General features: G+C 47.5%; 2 protein-coding genes across 4 annotated transcripts; one reads left to right on the forward strand and one right to left on the reverse strand.

Moving 5' to 3' along the window:
* Positions 1 to 3,441: 3,441 nt before the first annotated feature.
* Positions 3,442 to 12,586, reverse strand: LOC134050806 (solute carrier family 2, facilitated glucose transporter member 11-like). Its single transcript, XM_062504167.1, has 12 exons — positions 12,566 to 12,586; positions 10,724 to 10,822; positions 10,026 to 10,186; positions 8,538 to 8,662; positions 7,747 to 7,876; positions 7,412 to 7,560; positions 6,494 to 6,681; positions 6,106 to 6,216; positions 5,481 to 5,582; positions 5,281 to 5,356; positions 4,264 to 4,391; positions 3,442 to 3,642 (listed from the first exon to the last, which is right to left on the reverse strand). The coding sequence occupies exons 1-12, from the start codon at positions 12,584 to 12,586 to the stop codon at positions 3,442 to 3,444; spliced, it is 1,491 nt and encodes a 496-aa protein (XP_062360151.1).
* Positions 12,587 to 20,300: 7,714 nt separating this feature from the next.
* Positions 20,301 to 24,996, forward strand: LOC134050921 (derlin-2-like). 3 transcript variants are annotated; one of them, XM_062504346.1, is made up of 7 exons: positions 20,301 to 20,409; positions 20,510 to 20,575; positions 21,209 to 21,282; positions 21,697 to 21,790; positions 23,158 to 23,353; positions 23,806 to 23,896; positions 24,415 to 24,996. In XM_062504346.1, the coding sequence occupies exons 1-7, from the start codon at positions 20,317 to 20,319 to the stop codon at positions 24,527 to 24,529; spliced, it is 729 nt and encodes a 242-aa protein (XP_062360330.1). In that variant the 5' UTR covers positions 20,301 to 20,316; the 3' UTR covers positions 24,530 to 24,996. The 3 variants fall into 3 exon arrangements, with proteins under 3 accessions (XP_062360330.1, XP_062360331.1, XP_062360332.1); XM_062504347.1 differs by having other exon boundaries at positions 24,419 to 24,996; XM_062504348.1 differs by having other exon boundaries at positions 20,317 to 20,409; positions 20,513 to 20,575.
* The last annotated feature ends 957 nt before the right edge of the window (positions 24,997 to 25,953 follow it).

Consider the following 25,953-nt stretch of genomic DNA (forward strand, 5'->3'; position numbering starts at 1 on the left):
GGTATTGAAGGGCATTCCTGGTTTCATAGTTTATTCACTTTTTCTTAGTACTCTCTGATAGAAGGCATAAAAATACAGCACTGCAATACATGTACCTCAACCCCTCCCACTGCCACTGCTCCCTGTTACTGACTGTCCTGGGAATATTCTGGCCAGCAATGAGAGTGTGGTACTGCACCTCTATGCCTGGAATGTTTAATATTCAAACAATGACTGCCAAGCATTTACAACCTGATTTCTAATCAGGGCAACATTATTGCTTGAATGGGCACCAAACCTCTTCACACCAACTTGCATACAAAGGTAGTCATCCCCACTTGCAGTCTAGGTCTTTCCTGATGCTTTCTTTGGCTACTTTAGAAAAAAATTCCTTTTTATGTAGAGAAAGAGGAGCCTGAGATAATATTTTAACACGCCATTTTGCTCTTTTGCCGTGTTTACGCTCCCTTTGGTTTGTCATGCTGCGTGGTTTGTGGTTGTTGTGTTGGTTGCTGATGAAGCTGAGGATAGCTGGTGAGCTGAGTGCTCCTGCCAGGGCTCTGGGCGTGCTCTGGCAGCAGCTGTGCACAGTAAGAGCTGCAGGAGATGAGTAAAGGATAATGAGGAAAGCACCGATGGAAGTCGAAGTCCAAGGACTGGCACAAACTAGAGTGGGCTGGCTGGGACTCCCAAAGTCATGGGCTGGGTAATAATTTATCACATTCAAAGGAAAAGTTCGTGAGTGCTACCTTGAGCCTTAATTCAGAAAAGCCTTTTAAAGCCCAACTTGGCCAATACAGACAATGCCTGTGCATCCACCAACTATTGAATTATCAGTTGGCTGATCAATTCACTCTCTCAGAGTAATGGTCATTGGCTGAAAGTTCAAGTCTCTATCCCTATAATAGATGGCAGATGCTAAGGAAGTTTAATGTCAGTTTTAAATCCTGACTGTAAAATCTTTAGTCTTGTCCACAGTTTCCAAAGGGCAATGTCCAAGATGGTTCTGTTAAAAGGCTTTTACAAGTTCTTCAAACAGCTTAGCAGGGAATTCCTTCTCCTGGGAGTGGCTGCCTTTGGTGGTTCCCCAGGCTGAGATGCTGTGTGTCCTTGGAAGAATCCCAACACCAGCTGGGTTGCAAGTGAGAGCTGGCTTGTGCAGAGGAGCAGTGTTTGAGGACAACAGCAGTACTAGTTTTCTCTAGTGTTGATGGTTATGAATCAATCCAACAGGGCACAATTATTTAATCTGCAAACTGTGAGTCTCTGAGGATCACTTTTCAAGAAGTGGTTTTGCCAACACTTCATATGATAAGAAAATGTGAACAAGTGCCATAGATTTCTCAGCTGAAGGTGTTTTAATACAGTATCAATTAACCAACTTGTTAAATGCTTCAATTAAAATTTAACAACTTAGACCAACAGAAATGTAACCACTGTCTGTGTTTGCTTAATCAGTTTATAGACCCCTGATTTCAGGCCACAGTCAGAAAAAAATACTGGGAGTTGGAATTAATGTTTTCTGCCACATGTACTTGCAGGACTGGCTCTAAAAGTCAGGAAATCAAGTAAATGTGTATAATTTCTGACCAAGCCTGTTTCATACTGGCAGGTGCAGATGGCTTCTGTCCTTGCAGGGCTCTGGGAAAAGGCACAGTCCTGACTCTCAGGAGTAGCCACAGAAGTGGCCAAGGTCAGGACCTCTGGACACTGGAGGACTTCTCTCTTCTCTGACCTGTGTGTTCCAGCAGGGTGAGCCAGGTCTCTCCCTCTGCCCAGGCACTCTCCTCAGTCCCTCCCTGCTTCCCACCCTGCATGCTCCCCACTGATCTGCTTCCCTTCTTCACTCTTCTCTGCTTCACTTCCATCTCCCTCTGGTCCCCACCAAAGGAATGACAGAATATTTTGCCACCATCATGGTGGTAGTGGCACTTTTTGCTTTGACTTTGTGTTCCACGCTTTCCATCTGCCCCTCACTGCTTTCTCCAAAGCATAGTAATGAAAAGTATCTCTTCAGTTCCCAATTCTGCGGAATCCTGCTCTTGATTGTCTTATCTCAAAATCCTGCATACTTCAAAATCTCAGTGTTTTCCAAGAGCAGAGGGAGCTGCTCTTGCCCATGTCTATATATTAATATGACTTCTAAAATAGCAGCAACCACAAAGGAAAAAAGTTTACTTTTATTTTTTATACATTATAAACTTTGGATAGTGAAAGAGAGTTCTTACGCAGACTCCTCTTTTGAGAAATAGATCTGCTGCTCCACTCATACCCAGCATGACAGTAATACACTCCAGAAACGTTTAGTCTTTTTATTCAAAAATGCTGCATTTTTCTTTAAAATGTAGTTAAAAATACACTGAAAGAAACTTCGCCTACTTATTTTGAAAATGTATGTGTTCTTTGTTGCAAACATGAGCAGTGCTGTGACTTTCATACAAAGTCAAAGAAAAGAGGTGGCTTGATTGTGACTTTGAGAAGAAACTCTAAAAACTTAACCAGTCAGGCCAATGCCTGTGAAAGGCCATATTCAGTGAGGAATATTGCCCTGTTCTGCATCAGGTTAATTGAAAAGAATCAAAGCCATGTCTCAGTGTGCTCTACAGAGACAACAAGAACATGCTGCAGAGAACACTATGGTGTGATCTAGAGATCCACAGCCAAAACAAGCTGCTGCCATGCCAGCTCCTCACCATAATTCACCTCTGCAGAGCATAGGTGCAAAACCCTACAAGGTGCACCAGCAGTGTCTGTGGGAGCAGAACTAACTGGACCAGGGAATTACTTGTACTTTACAACATAGGACTGGAAGACAAAAAACAAGCCATGAAGAAAACCAGTCCAGAATAGTCTGCAAAACAATGCCCAAAAGTCTGTTGTATAATAAGCCACTTAGCAAGTACTAGAAGCTTTCTTTCTAATCCATCTGTCACATGTTTTTATAGCTGAAAATAATTAACTGCTCACTATTGCTTAACAAGTAGGGGTCTATTTGAAATCACTTAATAACAGAAACAACGGGAGCACCAAGACAAGGTACTGAAAATTTCATCTGGTGTCTGAAAACAGAATTTAATCGCATTAATTTCTGTGTCAGAAAACCCAGATTCAGGAGCAAGGAAAGAAGGACTTCTGAGATGGAAGTTACTGTTTGGAGAAATTCTGACGAAATTTTCTAAAGTATTACATGTTGTTGTACGATGACAAGGGAATAAGGCATCGTTCTGTCACTCTCTGATATGGATTCTAAAATATGCATGTGTTACTCAGTACTAAAAGCTGAGAACAGATTATTGAACATCTGTTCACATTTATCAGTTCAAGTGTGTGTTTTCAAGGTGTACTTAAGAATCTAAGAGTAATATACTGTCCGTAACATCTCTCTTTGTGTCCCTACAAGGGCACATAGCCACAGCTGAATTCACTGCAGAGTCCCCCCAGATACCATCTTCCTTTCTTCTGCTACAGTGTGGTGGTTTTGATCTCCTCAGGGCCTTTATAGAAACCTGCACGGGTCTTAGTTTTGAAGTTCCGTTTCCTGAACTCCTCTGAGATTTCCAGAAAGGACTTCCCCTTTGTCTCAGGAAGGAAAAACCAAACGTAGAGGGCAGTGCAGACACAGACCACAAGGAATGGGATGTAGCAGAAATGTGCTAGACTTTTCTGATGAGGAGGAAAAAACAAGACAGTGTTGGTGACATTCTCTATGATGACAAAAAGGCCACTAACCCCTCTTCCTGCATTGTCTAAAGTCATTCAGGGAGTATTTTGTGAATCCTGGTGAGGGCCTCACACGTCTGGATGCAACAGCTCTCCAGCATAGACTGGGAAATTTGACATAGCAAGAAAAGTATTTTGAAATGTCTTTTTCTGTCTTTCTCTCTGTATATCATTGTAGAGCATGGGAGCCCTTAGTAGGAAATAAGACAGGAATGTATATTGTGGAGTTCTGCTCCCTTCTGCTTCAAGAATCATCTTAGGGAATGGTGCCAGGGTCTGGCGAAGGGAAACTACATCACATCTTTAGTTCTAGGTGTTCTCAGCTGAGGACAGACAAGGAATATTGATCATCCATCCCCCCAATTGATTCCACTCCCCACCTCAAATCAGAAATCACCATAGGGAACACGGAGAAAGTTTGGTTTAAAGGAGTTCTGGCCACTGTCCTCAGAAAAATGCTATTCAAAGAAGTGCTAACTTGCTGCTTCAGTATTCTGTTTTCCTGGTCACTACCAGAGCCTCTTGTGCAGAACACTAAAGAGCTGCTTTGCTTTGGGAACGCACCACAATGAATGGAAAGGCTGTTCCAACCAGAAATAGATTGAACCAGAGCAGGGAGCCACAGATCATGTAAGCAGCTGGTCGGGACATTTGATCAAAAATTTCTGTGGGCAGAACTCCTGTTACACCAGCTGGAAAAAGAAATGGCAAGAAAGTTAATAATGTTGTTGACATTACATTAAAAACAAGAGAACACATCTTAACAAGAAAACCCAACATGAAGTGTAAGAGGTCAATTTTTAAGTTAAATATTAAAGACTGGGTAATTATTCAAACTTTCTCACGTTAGGATGAACTGCCAGGAAAGGTTTTGTAATCCACATTATTCTTACCAGGACCTAACAGTGAGAAAGGCTTATAATTAATTCAACCCCATGGCACTGTAGGGACTGGGACAAGAAATTATTGCCAACTTGTGTGGCATGTGACACTGGCAGCTTGGTTCTATTCTTACCTGCCTTCCTTTATGTGAGCAAACAGAGTCTCACATCTATATATTCACCATGCAAATATCCACAACATCCTGTGTATTGCCCACCCCCAGAAACTAGTGGATTCTGCCATGGAAAGGCACATTAGTAGGCTAACAAATAGAAGTGGAAATTGTGCTTCCAGGTATCTGCAAGAAAATAATCAGATGCCATAGCCAACAATTTCTAGGATTAAAGTGAAGCATTAGAAAATGCTGGTTTACTGCCCTAATGGGCTGGGCAGCAAATCAAAAGCTTATCATCCATTTCAGCCAAGAATCACTTCCAAGGGCATTGGCCTAATAGCCAAGATGCCTGTGAGGGGGAATATGACACAGAGAGAAATAGGCACAGCCTGGCCCTGCACAGCACAAATTCACCAGGGGCACACAAACCCCTGAAACAGCCAAACGCAACCAGCAGAAATTGCCTCGTTCCTCTGAGTATGCTGTAGCTAAAAAGGGTTTGAGAATTTCCGTAAGATGCCTGCACATATCTCCAGACCCCTGCAGTACCCAAAAGTTTCACTGAAAACACTGAGGGAACTGACCTGGTCCGATTCCAAAGCTCAGGATATAGGCGAAAATGCAGGCCATGCTGAGATAAGGCATCCAGCTAATCTGAGTCTACAGCCACAGAGACCAATGGAAAACCAGTGAGGGCACTTATTTGCCACCACTGAACACCCCAGCCATATAAAAGGCAAAGCCCAACTCCATTGCACTTAAATAATTACGTGAAGTTTGTTACCTGCTGGCTCAGAGCGACCATGAAGACAATGGCCCATCCTGCCATGAAGATATATCCCCCCAGCAGCAGCGGCCTCCGACCGGCGTAGTCTATAATCATGTTCTGCACAAGGTAACACAGTGAAGTAAAGCAAGATATTTAACCTGTGTTTGTATTTCCTGCCTCTTTCCTCTTTACCTTTCAATACTCCATGCCTGGTTCGTTCTACAATAACTTTCACGATGTTGCCTGCTTCATAGCAAAAAAACCTCAAAAGAAAGTTCTGGTGGCAGGAGTCAGGCAAGAAGGGTGCTCAGGGGAGATGAGAATGTCCCAGCTGCACCTCAACTCTGCCATCATCCATATGAACACAGAGCAAGAGAGTTACACTTGTTGGAGATTTCAGACAGTGATGGCAATGCAGTGTCTGACCAAATACCTCTGCATTAACCTGTCTGGCTGGGGGTGCTGACAGACAGCCTGGCTCCTGCGCCCAAAGGGCTTCCTTGCCATGAAAAGCAATGCAAACCCCAAATTTGTAATTCTTCCTTGGCATGAAAAGCAATGCAAACCCCAAATTTGTAATTAACAGCCTCCTCCCTGCTGACAGAGGCTCCATGTCACCAGAGTGCATTGAGAGTCTCACACAAGTGACAGATGTGATCAGCTCACAGCTTCCTGTGCCAATTACAACATAGGGAATTTTGTCCTGAGGAATTCCAGCCTCTTGGAACACATAAGCTGCATAAGAATACATCTGTGAAGAGAAGAAAAGAGAAAGCAGTAAGGGAAGACATCTGAAAATACATCCCATTGTTTTTCCTGGATGACAATGCAGAGTGACCAACACGCTGACACGCAGGCTATTTTGACAGCATCCTTCTGAATCTTCCCATAATGAACAGGTGTATTTGGGGAACCGAACATCTGGCATTTGAAGATCTCCACAGGCAGAGACTCTATTTGTTCCTCTCCTGCTGCCAGAATGTTGAGCCCAAGAGCTCCCAGCCAGGTCCCAGGACACAGCTGCTTACCGAGTCGTTCCCACAGAGCTGCATGGCACTGCTCAGCACAACGATGCTCACCAGCTGCCACCTCAGAGCTGGATTCTGGAACAGCTCCCACGGGTTCTTTGCTCTCTGGCCTTTCACAGCAGCCTGCTCTGCCAGCATCTCTTCCAGCTCTGCACTCAGGTCACTGGTGCCTCGGAGCTTCTGCAGTGCTGCAAGGACAAGGGAACCTCTTACTCCTGTGCTTTCCCTTCAGTTTGCTGCTCTGCAGGGCAAGGGGTCGAGCAGCAGGTGATGACTGCAGAAAGCTGCAGGACAGAGCCTGTGAGCATGCTGTGACCTTGGCAGAGCTGATCAGCTGTGGTGCAGCCACTTGAAAGCTTTGCGGGAAAGGGAGTGCAAATCCCTCACCATTGTTTGACAACTGAGAATTTCCCAGCATTGCCATTTTAGCAGCCATGCTTCTGACTCAGATCTCAAGTGCCTTCCCTGGGAAAAGCTGGCAATTAAGATGTTCTTGTTACACAGCACATATTTCCCACCAAATAACTCTAGCCACTCTGCATATGAGGATTTGTATGCCACAAATCTAAGTAAATCCTTTAATATGAATTGGCTTCAGATTTGATCCTGAGCACTTCAACCAGTATTTATTTCACTTCATAGTTACAAAACATATTTGCCATTGTGAACACAAGTCTTACCTTTTGTCCCTATTACTGTAGCAAATAAGTCCTATTGCAGGAAGATGCCTTTCAATTACCTCAATAGATCAAATATATTTAAGATTATAGAATGCTCTTTAGTTTGGAAGGAGGAAGTGATCATATTTACAACTTAATATGAAACTTCCTACATGCAACATTTGTGACACCATTCCAAAAATATTTGGGCCCAAGTCTTCCATGTTCTGTAAGCAGCTAACAATCACCCTAAACTCACCAGAAATGCAGGATTCTTTGTCTCCACGGTCAATCAAGAGATACCTGGGACTTTCAGGGAACCAAGGCAGAGCTGTGAGCTGGATCAGGGCAGGAACCACATTGCTTGCTAAAAGGAATGGCCAGCTCTCCTCCCCTCCTAGGAGCTCCCTAGAGAAAAACAAACAAACAAACAAACAAACAAACACAATTTACACAGTATTGTTACAACCTGGCAAATGTGGGAGGAAGGAAGGAAGGAAGGAAGGAAGGAAGGAAGGAAGGAAGGAAGGAAGGAAGGAAGGAAGGAAGGAAGGAAGGATGGATTTAATAAGTGGGCTGCTTGCTTTACATTACCTGAGTCCAACAACCTGGCCCAGCACCAGCCCCAGGGCTGTAAATGATGCAGAGGTCAAGGCCACAGCTCCTCTGAGCTTCTTTGGGGCACTCTCTGCCAGATACATGGGCTGAATATTCATGCTTACACCTGGGCAAGGCAGACAAATGCTGACCTCAGCTTGTGGCCAGAGGAGACAAGAATAAATGCAGTCAGGCACCTCTCGAGGTTGCCAGCTGCAATCTCCTGTTGCAGTCCATGTGATAACTAATCTACCTGTTATTTACCGTCAATTTCACACCTGTCCCTTGTGTAACTAAATACACATTTCAATATTCATAGTAGCAATGGATACTGAAACTGTAACCTGTCAGGGCCTCAGTCCTATGGTCTTTTCAGCACCAAATCCAAGGTTATATGCAATGTTTTCCCCGACTTTCCCCTTTTCAGGGGAGTATCATATTTTAAATCTTTTCTATTGATAATTTCCTGGGATGAACTTCTACAAAATCTTTTGTGTTGGTGCCCATGCTGCTGAGTGACTGACAAGCATATAGGGATCCATTTTTAGTTCAACTTTTCCCTGTGTACAGAGATTCTTATGTGAATAAGAGTCCACCCCCCCACCACCACGTATGCTTTAGAAGAAAGCCCCTAGAAGCAAAGTATAAAATCTGTATATTTCTTAATTCCCCTACGTGTGTCTGGTCAGCCTAAAGGATTAATTGCTTTAATATCCTGGATCATTCCTACTTAAATTTCTTCTAATCGTTCCCACCTTTGTCCTTCTATATTTCTCATGCTGACGTACCTGCATTCACACCAGTAAAAAATCTGCTGAGCATAATCATTTCAAAGGATTTGGCCATCCGACTGAACCCAGACAAGGCTGCAGCTATGATCACAAAAACATTGTTCAACAGCAGGGACATCTTCCTTCCGAGAGAAAAGAAAGTTGTGAGCGCGGGTGTCAGGTTCAGCTCCGGGATAAAACACTGCCCGTGGCAGGTGCCACCTGCCCAGCCCCACGCAGAGCACCCAGGTTAACCCAAGGCCTGCAGGAAGTGTCCCTGTACCCCCCGTGTCCCTGCAGTGCTGCCTTTGGGCTCTCTGAGGCCACCACCAGCTTCTCCCCACATCCAGGGATCTTGTGCTCACGGTCGTTTGCCTTTGAATGGACGGCAAAATTCCTTCGGCAAGCCGTGTGCATTTTGGTCTGGTAATGCTAATTTGTTGAAACAGGCATTTTTCATGTAATAAAGTTGTGAAATTTTGTCAGGAAGTTTTCTTGTGTCCCAGGAGAAATTCCTGCTGAAAACTAGAGAAAAAGGAGAGCTCTGTTGACCCATACTGTTATTATTGCCAGAAATTCTCTCTAGTCCCTGCTCACTGCCTTACCAGTCAGTCTTTGTTTCTCTTATTTATGAAGAAATATGATTTTATTCCAAAGTAGTAGAGGGTGAAATCTCAAAAGTTTTAATGGATTAAGGAAGCCATATCCTTATGGTCTTCATAACCATGCAACTAGTAAATCATGGGACCTCAAACCATAATGGTGTCTCCTTTCTCACATAAGAAGAGCAAACTAAAGTGATAACACATAGAGGAAAATCCTGGGGTCAAGAGGCAGGCAGGCAAAATCTAATTTCCTATTATTTTATGTTGGTTACACTATTTTTTCTGAAAAGAACTGGGGATAGAGCTGTGTATGAAAGACACATGAGGTAAGACAGATACTTTTCAGACACTCAAGGACAGAGAAAAAAATCCCACTGTGGAGATTTAATGAATACTTCCTGAAATATTTCAGAACAAAATGTGGATATGCAGCCTGTGAGGCATGAGCAGCTGTGATGCAACCACTGCTCTTTGTAAGCACCCTCTGTTTTTCTAGTGTCATCCCCACAGTTTATTTTGAAGAAAAATCTTTAGTCTGATCCATTACGATTTCCCGCTTAAAAGCGTGGCAGAAAACTGGGCACAAAAATAATAGAGATTATGTAGGTGGGTACTGTGATAAGGAGTTGATCTGAAATTCTTGTAGCACCTCAGCTGAGCTTGAATTTGATGAGAAGGTAATGTGGGGAAAAACCTGTTCCCTGTTGAGTTTTGAAATAAGGTAGTTATTTCTGTCAGGCAGTTTCTCCATGCCAACTCAGAGTGTTTATAGCAGGCTCATCTGTGATACAAAACGGGTTTTCATTATTTTTAACCATGGTGGGTATTTTGCTGTAGGGATCCTAATTCCTCTTGGACTAAGGAAGCTGCAAAGCTTAAATTAAATTCCAGCACCTCTTACCTGCCCAGCATGATGGCCATGGGCCCAGCAACCACAGCCCCAGTGAGGCCACCCAGAGGGTAGGCAGAGACCGTGAAGGACCAGAGCAGCAGGATGACGTTGCTCTCCAAGGGAACGCCCATGCGCTCCAGCCAGGTGGTGTTCATGAACATCTGGATGTACTGAGAGAAAAGGACAGAGCTGCAGGGCCACCAGACAGGTGAAGGACACAGAGAAACGCTCCCTAATTAATATATCTATTCATCCTGTGTTTATGCTTCCAATCTCCTCCGGTTCTTAGATGTGTTTTTAGCAAAGAGTTTAGGGTGTAAAACTCTTGCTGTTCAAAAGTTGCAGTTGGTTTATATCTCTATCTAGTTATTTTTGATAATTTAAAAATTGATTTCATGGGTCCCACTTTCAATCTAAGGGCAAAAATCAGCTTCAAAGGATGCAGGTTGGAAAACTCTAGAATTATATTTTGCTAAAGCAGTTGAAACAAAGCCTTTGAATAAACTCTTGTGACACTAGGTCCTGCTCAAGGGTGGCTTTTGACAGCAAAGTCGTGTACTCCGGATGTGAATTATACAGAGGGAACAACACATCCTTGGTTTCTGTCCCTCAGCAGCAGCAGCAGCCTGCAGAATTTCAGTGGCACACCACTGTTCACATGCCAACAGAGCCACCAGGGAAGGGTCTGTCAAGGGGGAGGCACTTACTGAGGCTGGGGCATTGATGATGGAGAGGTTGTAACCGTACTGGAAAGTGCCTCCAATCCCAGCAGCACATATTGTCAGGATCAGGATCTTGTTCTGAAGCTGAAGAAAAGGGCAGACCATGGATGGCTTCCTTGCACAGAATAAAGTGACTCAACAGACATTCAGACTTTGAGCTGGGGGATTTTGCCATGGCCATGTATATCCTGTGCATTTGGGATTCCTTGGTGTGCTATTATTTCTATCCTTTCATGATAAAAACACATATTTTATATTGGAGTGTCTTTCCCCTGATGCTGTGCTTGTTGTACAGAGCAGACAATATTTAGCAGTCTATAATTGTGTATTCAGCATTACGATACAGTTGAAATATGTGGCAGACAGCAAGTTCCTAAGCCATGTTCAGGTGTCCTTGAGGACACTTCTTCACGAGTACTCTCACTTGCTCATATTGCCAAGTGACACGGCTGCTGAGCCTTGGGAGCACGGGCAGGAGGACGAGATCCTGCCCAAGCAGCACCACAGGATGGAGTGTTGGTGTAAGAGTCAGGGATCTCGACTTTTTGAAGGCTGTGGAACAAGCTGTCCTGGCTGGCCCAGCTCAGCAGCTGACAGCTCACTGGCAGGCTGACAAGCAAAAACATTACAACTTTTTTCCACTATTTTGTGCCTTTGGTTTCCCCATCTGTAGGTGAAATCCTGTGACAGGCAAGATGTGCCCTGGGGGAGTCTTGGGGCTGGGAGCTCTGTTCCACATCTCAAGACCACTGTGACCATGCTGGGGGGCCCTGGTCTTTAGCCTGACAGATCCTGCACAATTCCCTGGGTGGCCCCAGGCCAGGATGGCCTTTGCCAGCCCCCTGCTTAAAAACCCCTCCCATGGGAAAGTGCAAGTGTAACATAGAGAGCCCATGCTCAGGCTCGGCTGTTTGCCAGTCCGTGCAGGGCACGTCAGGCCAGACTGTGTTTTGCTACATGAATATGACCCCAGTGACCCTGAGAACTTAAATAACCCAAAGCTGAGGACCTCTATCTGCTTTACCTGCTCAGTTTCTTCTAACAGAGCCGTCCACCAAAGAAAAGAAAATTTTGGTCTAGTCTCACAATAGATCTAAAACCACAAATTCAAACAATCTTGGATTTTTTTTTTCCCTTTCCTCTAAGCGTTTTCTTCTAAATAACTTCCATACCAGCCCAAGACATGATGTTCTCCCAGGACAGAAATAAAGCCAGACTATTCCAAGCCTGCAGCAAGAGGAGACTGAGCTCTCCTGTGCCAGCTCACAGCAGATACATTTCACTTGCACTTTCCATGGCTACACCACCTCCCTGTCTTATTACTGAGAACTGAGCTAAGGACTGGGCGCCTGAGATCTCTCCTCATTATCCTCCTCCAGGTGAGAGAGTTTCTTCTCCCTACAATAGCACATTTCTTCGTCATTGACAGTGTCTAGGAACATGCCACTCCTTCTGCTCATTTCCCTGCTTCCGTTATAGAGTACATCCCCTATCAAGTTGTGTATCACAGAGCTCTTTTGTGACCATGAGCTAAAGCAAAATGTTTTATTTTTCTCCCTTCAGGGGCCAGCAAACATGTCTGTGCTCAGAGCTGAGCTGTATTTACAGAGTGACCTTCCCAAGCCTTCTGTAACGCCCGGCTTCTGCACTGCTTTCCCAGCCTCTGTGCAGCTGCCAGGAGAGCCATTAGTCTGTCAGCTTTATCCCAAGGACTGTGATGAACTGGAAAAATAATTCTATGCAAACATGACAGTACTTACATAGCCTTATAAAAGTTATATATTTTTTTTAAATCTGTCAATAATAATAGTAAAATAGATGTTTTACCAGTCTCTGCAGCTTGTTCATCCTCTTTCGTTGGTTTTTCTCTGTCTGCCAAAGCCTCTGGTACTCTCACGGTGCTCTAAAAGATTATTTAAATCTCCAGCACAGGAATGTGTGTTTAGTCACCCATTACGTTAGGATAAGACACTTGATTTGGCAGGTGTTTTGCCAGCTGATTTACATTCCCAAAACTGAGTTGCATGTTCATTAGCAAGATGGTTCGATTCATTTTGTTGAAAGTCCATGACAGTCCAGGGAAATTATTCTCCAAGACCCAGATCTGTCTAAACCCTCTTGAAGGCCAGTGTGAGTTACAACATCAATTCCTTCTCAGAGCATCTGGCACAGCTCCCAGTATCACTTCTCTGATTAAGTGTAATCAAAGAAGTGAACTACAAAAATTTTTTTCCTGATTGTATTTGTCCTGGAACTCAATCTAGGATATGAAAGACAAACCAGACTATTTCCCTTGGTCCCAGAAGTGACAGGGATGAATGAAGCCCAAGCCTTTCAAATCCCTGGTTATCCCTGTGCTCCTGTCTATGTCCTGGTGACAGAGAGGCAATCCAGCTGCTGCTGGAAAGGTTGTGCACGAAGGCACAGAAAGCTGTGCTCCTGTTCCCTCTCCCTAGCCTGGCACAGAGCAAACAGCCACACTTAGAGCACTGGGTCCTGTCAGGTACAGCAGACAGCAGTGACAGCCTTGCCTCTTTCTATAGAACAGAAAGGCACTCCCTGGCAATGGGAAATGGTGAATCCTTATGATGGAGGCATATTGCACTGCCAGCAGTAACGTTAAAGCTGCTGCCTCACAAAATATCTGGCCTTCAGGATTAATCATCCTTTTAACATTCTTCTGTCCTGCAGAGTGAGATTTGTGAGGGCCCTGACAGATTTCAGAGAGTTTGAAATAAGTGAAATGTTTTTAAATGCCTCTTTGTCCCTATTCAAGTTTTACTGCACCTAAACAGAAATACAAACCTGTTCCACATCACAGAGATATTCTCTGGTGAATGTGTAGCCAGGGATGTGGTGCTGCATCAGCTGCAGCCACTAAGTGGCAGGAGAAGTACAAAATTTCCTATATTAGGCCCTGAATCCGACATGCCAGCACTGCACTGTCCGTGGCATGTGGCAGCGGTTAGATGAATGTTTCCAGCAGCTTCCCAAGCAATAACTTGTTAACTGGGAAGCAGACGTAACTGTACCAGTCAACAGGCGCTGATGGAGAGTTCGGGCAGCGTAAACCAAGAACAGTAACTCATTCAAAAAGGAAAGCCATCGTTTCCTCGTGCTGCCTGCTCCGAGCTTGTGCCAGGTGCAGGAGGTGAGGGAAGTGCTGTGGCAGGCAGTGAGATGCTGGGGACTGTGCCACAGGCTGTTCACGAGCCGCCCTGCCGGAGGGGGCACAAACTGGGTGTTGCTGTGGCTAGATCCGTGTGCAGCTGGCTAGCTGGGAGTTCCAGGAGGTTGTCATCTATCTTTTCTAGCAACAGCTGCCTTGAGGAGTGAAGGGATAGATTTTTTTTCAGTCTACACAGCATCTATATCACTCGTGCTTTGGTGGTGAGAGATGTTCGCACTGGTTATGTTTCTAAGTGGCTTTTTGCTGCACCTCAAGAGCCTCAGATTTCCCAATGTTTCATCCTCGTTGTCACAGTTTCTGAGTCGTAGATCAGAAATTCCCGGGTCAGGCTATGTCACCAGGGTATAACCACTGCTCTGCAGTTACTCAAAGTCCTGGCGCTGGAAGCCTTCAGACAAACCCGGCAGGTTTCCAGCAGTTCTGTAGGGACCCACCGCCCTCTTCCTTCAAATACTCTTTCACTGAACTCAATCCCGTCATAATCAGGGTGAAATATGATGCCATGCACATGGGAGAGGAGTGCTTTGGAGAACGCGGCAGTCTCTGCCTGCAGTTATCTGACTGCAGGAATAAGTGGTAATGCTGCCATTAGGCAAGACCATCAACACATGCTCTTTGATCTGTCACGAACTGAGAGGTTCCAATGTTTTAGTGTGGTTTTACACCAGAATCATCTGGACCAGCTTCAAGGGGAGAAAAGGGGCCCCATTTCCATCTGTGAAGCTTGGATCTACAGGATGAATTCTCCCTCCAAACGCTACACTGTAAATTGCAGAGGAGTTTTGGAGCAGCTCCGGGGCTGGTTGTTAACTTTCCCAAGCTCTAGCCTGGCTGTTTCTGCAATCCCTTCTCACTTTCCTGTAAGGACCATCGCTGCAAGATACAAAATGTCTCTGTTTGCTTGTCCTGACTCTTGCAGAACTCACTCGGAATGCAGAAGACAAATAATAAGATCTGCAAACCAGCAGCATTCTCAAGAAACATGCTGCAGGTTTGGTGATTTCGCGGTGAAAGCAATGTTTGTGGAATTTAGTTCTTGAAATGGATTTTTCTTTGTAGGAAATGACTGCCCTACTGTGACACCGTTACCCTCAGTTCCAGCAGTTTGCTAATGTTCTTTATAAAAACCCCACAATTTATATAAGTTCAAGACACTGTATAAGAACTTCAGCGTTGTGCTTCATCACAGAGGTTTCTCAGGGCAGGGACTCAATGCTGACAGAGCTTCTGCTACCACACAGAGTCACTGGGACACTTTCCAGAGCAGTGGAGATCCATGGGAGCTGAGTCCTTTGAGGACATGAGGGCTCAGACAGCCAAGGGAACTTGCTGCTTTCCCTTGCTAGCTGGGATTTTTGGATGTCAGGACAGCTGTGTGTTGGATCAGCAGTCTGCCTTTTCCCCCACCTGATAAGCACTAGAGCTTCTCTGGGAAAACTCAGAAAACCCGAAATCCTAAAAATAATGGAAATACCCTTTTTTCAGTCCATTGTGAGCTGCAGGTCATGCTGTGGCTGAAGTATTTATTTTCCTTCTGTCTCTGTATCAGACACTGACACAGGCAGTTAGTTGAAACTGAGTGACCTTAAGTCCAGTGGGAACAAAATCCTTGCCTGAACAAAACCTCTATTTCTTGTGTGTGAGGGAAGAGCATTTAGACTCTACCAAATGGCACCAAATGTTGCTGAATGTTCCCATCAAAGGAGAGGAAAATGTGTGCAGCAGTGTCAGTGTCAGACTCATCCTGCTTTCTTATTCAACAGACCCTTCAGACAGAGCTTTTGATTAGAGCTGTGCCGTGGATCTTTGAGAGGCAGCTGGACTGGGACACACAGTCCTGCCTCTGGTGAAAACCAAAGTACAAATACCTATTCTGACTCCTTGTAGGGCTCTCCAGCTGTTGACAGCATGCTCAGTATGTGCTGCTATTTGTGAGCTGAGCATAGACCTCTTTTTATAAGACACAAGCATAGTTTTTCAGACCTCTTATTGGTTTGGCCACAGTGCTTATGAAATGGATGTTACAAAACAAGGGCTCCTGAACTGTACTCCCTACTGACAGCTGTGGGAGGTGAGCTGTGGTGTAGAGGATAGATCACAAGGCAGAAGAATTTAACAAGAATTATTAAACACTAGAGAAAAATAACTGTGCAAAGGAGGCAGACATTTTCTTGTTTGATGTCTTCAACTCATGATCAGAAGCTGTTTTGGAAGAGGTGCTTTATTTGGATATGTGATGAGGCTGTGCTCAAGGAGATTTAAATGAGATCTTCTTTCTCATGATATGCCAGATGAAAAGCTGTAGTTTTTAACTGAAAAACCATAGGAAATAAAAATAACATTAGCTGTGATTTACAGCAAGCCCTGTGCAAACCACATGTCCTTGTAGGGCTGAACTCTAAGTGCTATCTTCAGTTTCTTTCTAACAAACAAACAAATTATAAAATCCATCTAATTCTCTATTATTCATTTTCTCCTGATACAGCCATCACACTCCAGAGTTAGGTGATTTGGAACAAGAAATCCTTCAATGAAGAAGAAAGAATTTGTATATGGCTATTATACATGGAAAAGTAAACACTTCAAGTGCCTCAAGCAGTTCTGATTACACAGCTTATCTGAGTGCAGTAGGTGCATGGAGCTCTTGGCACCTCTTGTCCATGCTACCAAGGACTGAGCTTGGGAGCTGAAATAACCTTCCAGAAAGGTCCGCCTGGCTGGTGTGGCTCATTTGTTCCTAGAGCCAGGGCATCATGTAGAGAACTCTTCTACACCAAGGCTACCCGGAGTGTCCGGCACGGTGCGTCCTGGGGAGCAGTGGTGAGACCTTGAGCACAACTGGCCTGAGACAAAATACGATCCCAAACGCTGGCAGGGGCAGTCCCTTGGAGGGGATGTGGAGGTATCTTTGCTTTCAGACGAAGGAAAGATTCGGCACTGTAAGCGGGGGGTGGAGCATTGCCCCGAGCAAGGGGCTTGGAGTGAATGCTCTCCCTTGAGTACCCGACAGCCCAGCTGGAGGAGATGCCTGCGCGTCACCGACTTGTCACAGCGGGACTCGGTGCAAAACATCATCAGATGAAGTTACAGACAAAATGCCAACGGCGTTGAAGAGCAGAGGGCACATGTCACCAGCTGGACGCTCACGAGTGCGTGCCTGGGGCTGTTTTCGTGCCCCATCAGCTGCGGGCGGGGTGAGCGCCCTGCCAAGGGCGCCAATGCTCGTTAGGGTCCGTGCTGACACGGCACAGCTCCTTTCATCCTGCGACCCCGGGGACTGCTGTGCTGGGCAAAATGGGAGCTGCTGCCTTTAAACAAAGCAGCTGTTTATTCTTGAAACAATTAGAGACGGCAGTTAGATCTTGAACTCATTACTAAGCCCAAAATAATTATGATAGAAACAAGTTCCATATGGGCTCAAAAGGAGTTGTTTTTGTCTTTACTGAATTAGAATGGATTCCATGTCTTCAAGTTCCTCTGGTATTTATGGACAGGAAACATGAATTACACACAATAATTTACTACAAACAAAAGAGATGACTGCTGCAACAGCCCATTTATCTTTGCTCATGTGCCTTCTTGAGGTTTATGTGCTGTTTAACTCATGGGGAGAGAGTTAATAGCTTTTTTTCTCTGTTTTCTAACTCTGCAGTTTTGGTTTGCAGAAACTGAGACAGGAAGCTGTTGAATTTATGCTGCAGGTTATTACTATCACTGAGTCTGCAGATGCACAATGGGTAAATATTGTCTGGCAAAGAGACACCATCATGTTTCAGTTCTTCCTTTGAAGGACTTGTGCAAAGGTAACAGTTGGGAGTCCTTCTAATTAGGTCCTCTGGCTGCTCCAAGAGCATGCAGACAGAGACCTTTCCAAAGCCTGCCCAAAATGGACTGAAGTCTGGGCATCACATGTATTTATAAGGAAACTTTGAGTTTCTGACACGTTGGGTTTTGAAGCTGATGCTGCACATTGGCAGCAATTGAACTGATCCCGAAAGGAAGGGGAGCGCAGCAGATGGCAGGAAGCAATGGCACATCACTGTGCTACATCTGCTTTGAGGCAGGGGCAGGACAAGGCAGGAGGAAATCAGTGAAAGAACTCCTGGGCAGGGTTTTTCTGGCAGTCCCTCTTTACCTTCTTGCAGCTGAGACAGAGTTTGGCTTTGGTTTTTTTTTCAGGCTTTCAGTTAGATGTCATGATTTTTTGAAAGGCCATATGTCAGCATCACTACGAAGGGGTGTGTGTGTGAACCCAAATATGTGGCTGGGCTGATGGGAACTTGTGGAAAGCCATAATTCCAAAAACCCATAAAATGTGACACGGATTGTAATAAAGACTAAAGCTGCCCTGGGTGCACTGCAGTTCATGAAGTCAGTTTGGCTGAGCTCCGAAGGGAGTGAGATCAGGGCAGAAAGCAGCCTGAGAACTCAGGGTGACACTGAGATTTGTTTGGCGTCTCCCAGTGGGAGCTGGTGAGCTTCCTGATGCATTTCATCACTTCTCCCCCTTCCCCCACAAACCCTAGAAAAGACACTTAAGTAGAAAGCTGGACAAATAGAATTCTTCGGTTACATTTTTTTTAGAGATTTTATGCAATGTCTAATTTGCATATAGTCTTTCACAGAGAGTTAGTGGGATTGATTATTTGGATTCTCATCTCTGTGGAGCTAGTGGGGGCCTGCTTCCAGCAGACAGCCTCCCAGTATTCATCTCCCAGCCTTGGTTCAATTAAGGAAGGGGAAGGAATCATGGTGTTTGAATCCAGCTTCTGTCTGGTGTCCACAGGCAGCAAGAGCAGATAGGAAACCTCTAATTCTCCACCCGAAGGAACAGGATACTTATTAATTTATTTCATTTATTATTCACTTATTGACTCGCGGTTCTTCAACTCAGTTGCCCATTCTTCTGTTTTGGGAGCTGTGTGGTATTCTGGAGAGCTGAGCTGCAGCAGCTGAAACAGCCACATAAATAAGGGCAGCCCTTTGCAGAAATCCTGGCCGGATTAATTTCCCTGCAAGCTCACCTCTTCTCAACTGCCAGAGCTCCCACATCCATCCCAGCTCCCACCTGAAGCTTGTGCCCACACAGCCTGTTGACATTGCTGCAGTTTGGGGGCCAAGTTCCTCGCTCAACTCCATTCCCAGCATCCCTAATGCAGCTCCTTCTCCCCCAGCCACTTCAGAGGTGCTCTCAGCACTGCAGTGCCCAGGGCACTCAGGAGCCCATTCTCTGGTCTGACAGACCCCACCGGTCTCTTGTGTTCTCCCCTCTCTCCCCCTTTATGTTGCTTTACCCTCATGTCCCGTCATCTTCCAGCTGGGTTTTGTATTTCATCAAAGGACAGTCAGGGTGGAGGTGGTGGAGGACACAAAGACTCCCTTCCCCCTCGGTAATTTCATTTCCCATTAACCGAGGGTTTAAAGGGAAATCTCAGGGTTCATTAAAGCTCTGATGACAGCTTAACCCTCTCCAGCACAAGCCCAACAGCAGTCCCATTCCTCATCTGAGTAACGTCAGACCCGGCTGCTGAGCAGGGCAGGCAGGTCTGGGAAGCACAGCGAGCAGGAGAGCGGGGAATGCCGTGTGTCTGGAGAGCGGTGTCAGCCCCTGCTCGGGAGCGGTGTGTGTGCGGGACGGGCGGGCAGCGCTGACCCTCCGCTCCCTCCCCAGCCCCGGGGCCGCTCCCTCCGCACCTGCTGCCACCGCACATTGCTCGGTTCCTTCCAGAGACCTCGACAGCCCGGAGCCATCCCGCACAGCTTGGGGGAGCGCCCCACTGCTCCGTCCAGGAGGCAGGAGAGGTTGCAGCAGGAACTGCTGAAATCCTCAAGCCCTTTGCGCCTTAGTGAATACGAGACCCTTCTGATGAGCGAAGCAAGCGGCAGCACACCCCGGCTGAGGCTGCGGCACCGCCCCGCTGTCCCGGCCCAGCGGGGGAACACCGCGCTGACAGCCCCGGCTCCCGGGGACACTGCGGGGCCGCGGCGGAGCGCAGGAGCGGGCCGAGACTTCCCCGGCCGGGCAGGTCACTGTCACTGTCCCGGTCATTGTCGCTCTCCCTGTCCCTATCTCTGTCGCTGTCTCTATCTCTCTCCCTGTCCCTGTCTCCCTCCCTGTCGCTGTCCCCGTCCCGTTCCCCAGCCCGCCTGTTCCCCCGTCCCCTGCCGCCGGTTCCCGCCCCCGGCCCGCGTGCCCCGCCCACGACGCTCTCGCTCCGGGTTGGCTGCGGCCGCGGGCCGGGGCCATGAGGCCCGCTCCCATTGGCCGGCGCGCGCCGCCTGTCGCGCGGGGATTGGCCGGCGCTCCCCGCGGGGGCGGGGCGTGCTGCGGCGCCGGTGGGGGGGGGGCGCTAAAGGCGCCGCGTCGGGCGGGCGGAGCGGCGCGGCCATGGCGTACCAGGGCTTCGCGCAGGAGTACCTGGGCATGCCGGCCGTGACCCGCGCCTACACCACCGCCTGCGTGCTCACCACCGCCGCCGTGGTGAGCGGGGGCCGGGCCGGGGGGCTGCGGGGCGGGGGCCGGGAGCCGGGGCTGGCCGAGGGCAGCGGGTGATGGGAGCTGCTGTGCCTGTCTCCCACAGCAGCTGGAGTTCATCACCCCCTTCCAGCTGTACTTCAACCCCGACCTCATCTTCAGGAAATTCCAGGTGAGGCCTTGCTCGGGGTCTGGGGCCGCCGTGCCCCTTCCCGGCGAGGGGTGGGTGTGACAGCGTGGGCCCGGGGTGTCCCGGCAGTGCTGTGTCATCCCGGGGGCTCCTTTCCCTCTGCTCCAGCCCGCCCCGAGTGCTGCGGGCTGCCTCAGCACCACAGCGTCCCTTCTTGTCACGGGCACCTGAGTGGAGAGAGCTCCTTCCAGCCTCTCCCTGCCGCACACCATCTCGGCATCTCCTTTTTCCTTGACTCAAAACCCATCTCTGCCGTCTCTGTCACACCGTGTGTGGCAGCGCTGTTGGGCCGTTTGGAGAGGGCTTTATTGTAGAGAGGCCTGAAAAGTAATTGGTTTGGCTCTGGGTGCTGAATTGTGGCTGCTTGTCTCCTCCAGAAAAGTAGAGAAATCTTCTTTTCCGTACCTGGAAAGGTGAGGTACTCTGATGTGTCAGAGTATCGTGTAAGGAGTTCCCACCAGAGGGTGGAGCAGCTGTCTGGTGTCCTGGGGTGGTTCTGAAGGGACAGGTTCATGACTGAGCATTCCCTGTGGACAGTGTGATGGGCTGCTCTACATGTGATGATGAGAGAGCTCTGTCCACTTCCTTTTCTCTCTCCTCTCTCTTCTCTTTCAGATATGGAGGCTGATCACCAACTTCCTCTTTTTTGGGCCCCTGGGATTCAGTTTCTTTTTCAACATGATATTTCTGTATCCTTTGGTCTCAGTGAAGTTCTCTGCTCCCGTTTTGGCTTAGCTGCAACTCCCCCAATCCATCTTCCTCCCCAGGATGGCTTGTCTTGGCAGCACTCTAGGGCTGTGGGTTCTTCCCTTGGCTCTTTTCAATTCCAGCTGTGCCCCTCCTGCCCCTCCATCTGTGCTTGCTGCAGGGGTGAGCTCTGGCTGAAGCACGGCAGGTGCCTCTTTCTTTCCATGGGGTCAGTGGTGTGAGGTAAAATTTGCACTTTTGTGCTCTGGGCTTGCACACCTGGCTGAGCCCCCTGGGATGCAATAGCTCGTAGCAGCTTGTTTCCTGGGAAGTGCTGCTGTGGGGCACAGAGTTAATTTCTGTGGGCCAGCTGTTAATTTCCTATACTGCAACCCCTCCCTCTCTCCTGCTCTCAGGTACAGGTACTGCCGCATGCTAGAAGAAGGCTCCTTCCGTGGAAGGACGGCTGACTTTGTCTTCATGTTCCTCTTTGGAGGGTTTCTCATGACAGTATCCTTTTGAGTTGGTTGAGGCTCGATGGTGTCTCCTGAGATGCTGTGGATAGTGTAGGGCTTGTCTGCTACGTCTGCATCCTGGTTGTGCTGTGGAGCAGGTACCTGTCTGCTGGGCAGCACAGCTGCTTTATGAACCTTTATGAACCTTCTCAGGGCCTTGTGCCCCAGGCCTGCCAGGCTCATGCTGAGCATGTGGTGCAGGGGCAGCTTCTGGCTGTATGGCACAGCTTGTGCTCTTCATCTTTCCCACCCTTGGCTTGGCCTGTGCCTCATGCAGTGTACTTAGAGGAGAGAAAAGCTGCCTGTGATTGTGCTGCTGTCTGCAGGAGTGCTGATGGCCCTGGCAAGGGGCTGGGCTGCCTCATGCCTGAAGAGGACACGTGGCAGAGTGCTCGGGAAGCTCAGCCTGAAAGGAGGCCACGTGTTCTGCTGCAAGAACCTGTCCAGCTGTGACAGGGCCACTGACTGAGCTCTGGTGAGTGCAGCCTGGCTGTGATTGCGTGAGCCTGGCTCAGGACAAAGGCAAGAATGTGGAGCCATGAGGACAAGGAGTGGGTTCCCACACACTCTGTTGTCAGCACATCAGGCAGTGTGAGCCCAGAGCTTGCAGCCTGTCAGTAGCTGCAGGTGCTGCCATTACACAGCTGAAGTTCTTTTCATGACACAGTAATCTGATGGTGAAATTTATTTCCCTCCCAAGTATAAACCTTTTCTGAATATGTTCTGCTGTCTTGTGCAGATGGCTCAGAGCACTGCTGTCCCCATGGAGCTCTGCATGAAGCTGTGTGAGCCATTAGAATCCAGGTGGCTGCAGCAGCCATATGCTTGGCCAGAGGTGGATTTGGAGTCCAACTACACCAAGAGCAGGGGGAAATTTTGCCTCTCTCTGTCTCCTTGTGTTCTGAAGAAGACTGTGAATTCCAAGAGCCATCTCAGTACTGAACATCTTCTGTAGAAGGCAGATACTGGGTACAGGATGTGAGCCAGTTGTTTAGATATGCTACTGTCCCAAGTGCTGTGAGACTGTAAAAGCCCTTCTTTGAAGGTCATTTTGACGTTCGTTTTTTCAAAGGTGACTGTAAAGCTCTCTGGTCTCTGGTGGTTGAAGCCCTCAGCTTAAGGCGTGAGCAACCTCCATGTGCACTCCAGAGTGTCTTGTTCTGGGGTGGCATGGAGGGAGATGTGTGTGAGGACAGTGGTGGTCAGTATATCTCAGCCAGGAAAGGCTTGGTGACATGGACGATGTGTTGGAATGCTGTGATCAGCTGCCTCTAGTTTGGGTTTCCTGTCCCAAAGCACCTGTGCTGCCTGGAGGGTGGTGCACAGGGTGGGTGGGTTTTTCCTTGACTCGGTAGCTCCCAGCTGTTTGGACTCTTTGCCAGCCTGTTTTTCCTGGGCCAGGCTTTCACCATCATGCTGGTGTATGTATGGAGTCGCAGGAACCCTTACATCCGCATGAACTTTTTTGGGCTTCTTAACTTCCAAGCCCCCTTCCTGCCCTGGGTCCTGATGGGATTCTCTCTGCTCCTAGGCAACTCCATCATCATCGATTTGCTGGGTAAGTCAAAGCGGGTGGGTGATGGGAACAAGGGCACCCTGCAGCCACAGCACTTTCTCATAGGTGCTGCTGGGACACTGGCACATTTCCTTTGTTCCACCTGACCGAAGATGTGGGGTTTCCAAAAGTGAGCTGGCTGGGTTTCTGGGTGGCTGGGCTCAGGCCTGGGCTTTTGCTTGTGACCTGCTTTTTGGTGTGTCTGTCCCAGGGGCAGAAGCTGGGTGTGGTGAGCTCTGACACTCGCTCTGTGTCGTCTCCTGGGTGTGTGATGCTGCCCTCAGGCTAATGGGCTCCCTGTGTGCTGATCACAGCAAACTGCAGCATCGCTGGCTCTGGAGGGAGCTGGATGTGGGCACACACCTGAGGGGTTCTTTGGAGTTTTACCCAGCAGCTCTGGTTCAGCTGGCAAAGGAGTCGCAGCTGTGCCTGACCTTGGTGGCATCTCTTCCCAGGGATTGCAGTGGGTCATATCTATTATTTCTTGGAAGATGTTTTTCCTAACCAGCCTGGAGGAAAGAAGTTGCTGTTAACCCCTAGCTTTCTGTAAGTAAAGTTGATTCTTTCTGGGCTTTACTGTGGGCTTTCTCAACCTGATCACTTCCATAGCAAACTGTGACCATAAGAGGCAACTGCCTGCAGACAGCACTTCAGCTCCACAGGCCATGCCCTTGCTGTATTATTTGCAAATTATGTAAATGTGTACAGGGCCCACACAGAAGCTCCTGCTACCTTCAGCTTTGCTAGTAGAACTAGAGTCTGCTTACTGCTTGTGGAAATGCTAGATGGAGGCAGGATTTTTTCTGATGTATATTTGTAGTTTAAGAAAGCAGAATATGTTCTGCTTTGTGCACTGACAATCAAATCTGACCTAGTGATGAAGGAAGGAGGTACTGTCATCACTGAGCACAAGAACAGTTGGTGATGGCCAATGGGCCAGTGGCTGTGGCTGCCAGCCAAGCCCCACAGAGGGCCAGGGTGTTCCTAGGAGGGCAGGGAGCTTGTGATCCTCAGTTCAGTTTCCTAACCTGCATGCCCGGTGGGATGGGTGTGTCCCTTACCAGGAAGATGGTTTTTGACACACCTGAAGAGGATCCCAATTACAACCCTCTCCCTGAGGATCGTCCAGAACACCAGCCTAGAGACCAAGACCAGAACGAGCACCAGCACCTACAGTAACATGGAGGTCTTCTTCATGTAGCCAGAGTCCTCTCTTCTGGCTGGACTTTTGCTGTGGCCCAGAGATCCTACTGGAATAACACCAGTTGCCATTCTGATGTGTAGCGTGTCACTGTTTGTGTGGGTAACTCATCTTCCCCTTGTACTAAGTGGATCCACAGAGCTTTGCACACAGGTACTGCTGAATGCTTACAGAGGTGTTCTAGGGCCAGGGGCTGAAGCTGTGATGGCTCCTCAGTTACCTGGTGTGGAATAAGTACCAAATGGGGTGTTAAACATGTTCATCCTTCTCCTGCTGTTAATGACTTGCTTTGTGCCAGGTCACTCTTGCCCTCTGTACAAAGACACCTGGCCCTCACTGTTGTGGGACCTCTTTGTGGGCTTTCAATGAAATAGTTCTGTACCATGGTAGAATGCAGCTCGACCTCTTTCTTTTCTTTATGTGCCCCGCTCCTTTTCTGGTGGTTGGTTCCAAAGAGTCTTTACATTAAAGTCTTTATTTTTCAGTTGTGTGTCCATTTCTGCCAGGGACAGAGGTAAAAATTCATCAGGAATTTACTCAAAACTGCCAGGTTTGGATTTTCTTTTCTGGTGGGCAAGGCAAAGTTCAGGCTCTAGCTGGAAGATGTCCTTTCCTTCTTCTCTCAGCAGGGCTGGAGAGCAGGAGGAGCGTGGGGGACGTCTAATTAGATAAAGGGGTGCCTGGGAAAGGACAAAGGGACTGAGCTGGACAGTTGACCCAGGCAGTGGCTGGAAGCACCATTTGACACTGGTAATAAAGACTGTCTGCACCTGAGTGTAATTCCATTCTTGTTGAATTTTTTAGTTCTGAAACTTAAACATCTGAGTTTCAGGGGCAAACTAACCAAGCTTGTCCTTCCCCTGACACCTGTATGAAATGGATCTGATCATTCTTGCAAATACAGTATACACTGTGCTCGTACCTGACCTCAAAGCCTTTGAGTCTGCACCCATTGTATTTACAACAGCTCACTCCTAACGGTGCTGGCTGCTCAAACTTGCAAACTACCCTAAACTATGCAGTGCGAGTAACCAACATCTGATAAAACACAAACACCCCACTCCACCTCCAACCTCCCCTGTGGTCTTCCATTAAAACACTTTATCAAAATTCACACCTGATTTGAACAAGCTCTTTTGCCTGGACAGGTGCTAATTTGTTGTAGAAGATAGAATGGTATAAGGGCTAAGCACTGTCAGACTCAACAAGTACTGGCTGGGTGCTTTGTGCATGACCTGATGATAACAGAACTGGGGTTTCAGTCTCCCTAGGAGGAGTTTGTCTTTGAAGTCTGCAGATGTTCTCTTTTAAATGGCCTGAGATGGGGCTTTGAAATGTAAAAATGGGGTTATGCTTTTAGGGTACCAGATTAACCCAAGAGTTGTGATTGTAGAGCCAGAAA

The sequence above is a fragment of the Cinclus cinclus genome, chromosome 17 (assembly GCF_963662255.1).
Source record: "Cinclus cinclus chromosome 17, bCinCin1.1, whole genome shotgun sequence".
Lineage (NCBI taxonomy): Eukaryota > Metazoa > Chordata > Aves > Passeriformes > Cinclidae > Cinclus > Cinclus cinclus.